Source organism: Haliaeetus leucocephalus, unplaced genomic scaffold (genome assembly GCF_000737465.1).
Source record: "Haliaeetus leucocephalus isolate CR32 unplaced genomic scaffold, Haliaeetus_leucocephalus-4.0 Scaffold295, whole genome shotgun sequence".
Taxonomy (NCBI): domain Eukaryota; kingdom Metazoa; phylum Chordata; class Aves; order Accipitriformes; family Accipitridae; genus Haliaeetus; species Haliaeetus leucocephalus.
In genome coordinates, this window is record NW_010972731.1 from 7228471 (window position 1) to 7229698 (window position 1228).

Genomic DNA, 1228 nt, shown 5'->3' on the forward strand with positions numbered 1-1228 from the left:
TGCACCCCCGGGCTGCACGGCTGGGCATGGAGCAGAGGACAACATTACCAGACCCCCCAGCACCAGCCCACCCCAGGCAGCCCCATCCCGCAGGGATGCATCCCCCTCCTCCAGCAAGAGCCCCCCTGCAACAAGCCCCCACCCAGGGAGCCCCGAACACCCTCCCCCCCCGCACCCCCAAATCCTCACCGGAGAAGCTGTGCTGGTTCTGGTAGCCCACCAAGGGCTGGGGGCTGAACTGGCCAGAGGATGCGGGGACGAAACTGGGGGCCAGCAACACGCCGGACTGGGGCTGGCTGCTGGGCACGGCCGCTGGCTCCTCCTTGACACCCGGAGCCGGTGCTGGCAGGAGCGGGGTCGGGGGCTGCGGAGCAAAGGCTGCCATCCCGGGGGGCCCCGGGTAGACGCTGCCGGTGGGAGCGGCGGGGGGAGGCTTGCTGGGCCCCAGGTAGGTGCCGAGGGTGCCCTGGGCTGGGGAGAGCCCTGGGGTCACGGTGCTGTCGGGGGCACCGAACGGCAAGTCAAACAGCCCGGAGAAGTCATTGTCCGGCGTGTTGATCAGCTGGAGCATGTCTGCAAAACAGCCCCCCCCCGGCCATGCTGTCAGCAGCTGCCCCGGCTCCTCACCTCCCAAGATGCCCCCAAAGCCCTGGGACTCTCTGAGCTAGCCCCATGCTGCCCACCCCATGGCTCAGCACTTTGGGGACGGCTCTCCATAACCCAGGGACAAAATTCCCTGAGAACCCAGGAATCTCCTGCGCCCTTCTCCTCCCAGCCCCCCAGCCACCTTGCCACTGGGGAAACTGAGGCACGGCGCCTGCAATGGGGGTCCCAGGGCCTGGCCACCAGTGGTCAGAGGTTTCCAGCCCGGTTTGGGGGTGGCAGGGTAGATCTCAGCCTGCTTCTGAGGTTGAGGGGGGCAGAGATGGCCTTGTGCCAGCTCGTTCATTTATCCTGTACTGGGAACCCCAGCAACCCCCAAAGCAGCCCCTGTATCGAGGGGAGGGGGTGCTCGGGCTGGGACAGAGGGGTGACACACCTGGGATGTGCCAGACCCCCATGCCAGGTGTGCCTACCCACGCCACCCCCCAGGAGTGCAGCGGGGCAAGCGCAGGGTTAAATAGCCTCGGGGGGGGGGGGTCTGCCCCGCTCAATGGGACCTGGGTGCCCCATTGACACCCAAAACATCGGGGTGTCCGGAGATGCCCCCACTGAGGTGTCCCGGGAT

At 67.3% G+C, this 1228-nt stretch overlaps 1 protein-coding gene across 1 annotated transcript in view; it reads right to left on the reverse strand.

Annotated features, from left to right (window-relative positions):
- Positions 1-571, reverse strand: part of SREBF1 (sterol regulatory element binding transcription factor 1) — an 8709-nt gene extending 8138 nt beyond the window's left edge. The window contains exons 1-2 of the mRNA XM_010570598.1: positions 190-571; positions 4-20 (exon numbers count right to left, since the gene is read on the reverse strand). Coding sequence (XP_010568900.1) covers positions 4-20; positions 190-571 — 399 coding nt within the window. The remainder of the gene's footprint in view (positions 1-3; positions 21-189) is intronic.
- Between the last annotated feature and the right edge of the window lie 657 nt (positions 572-1228).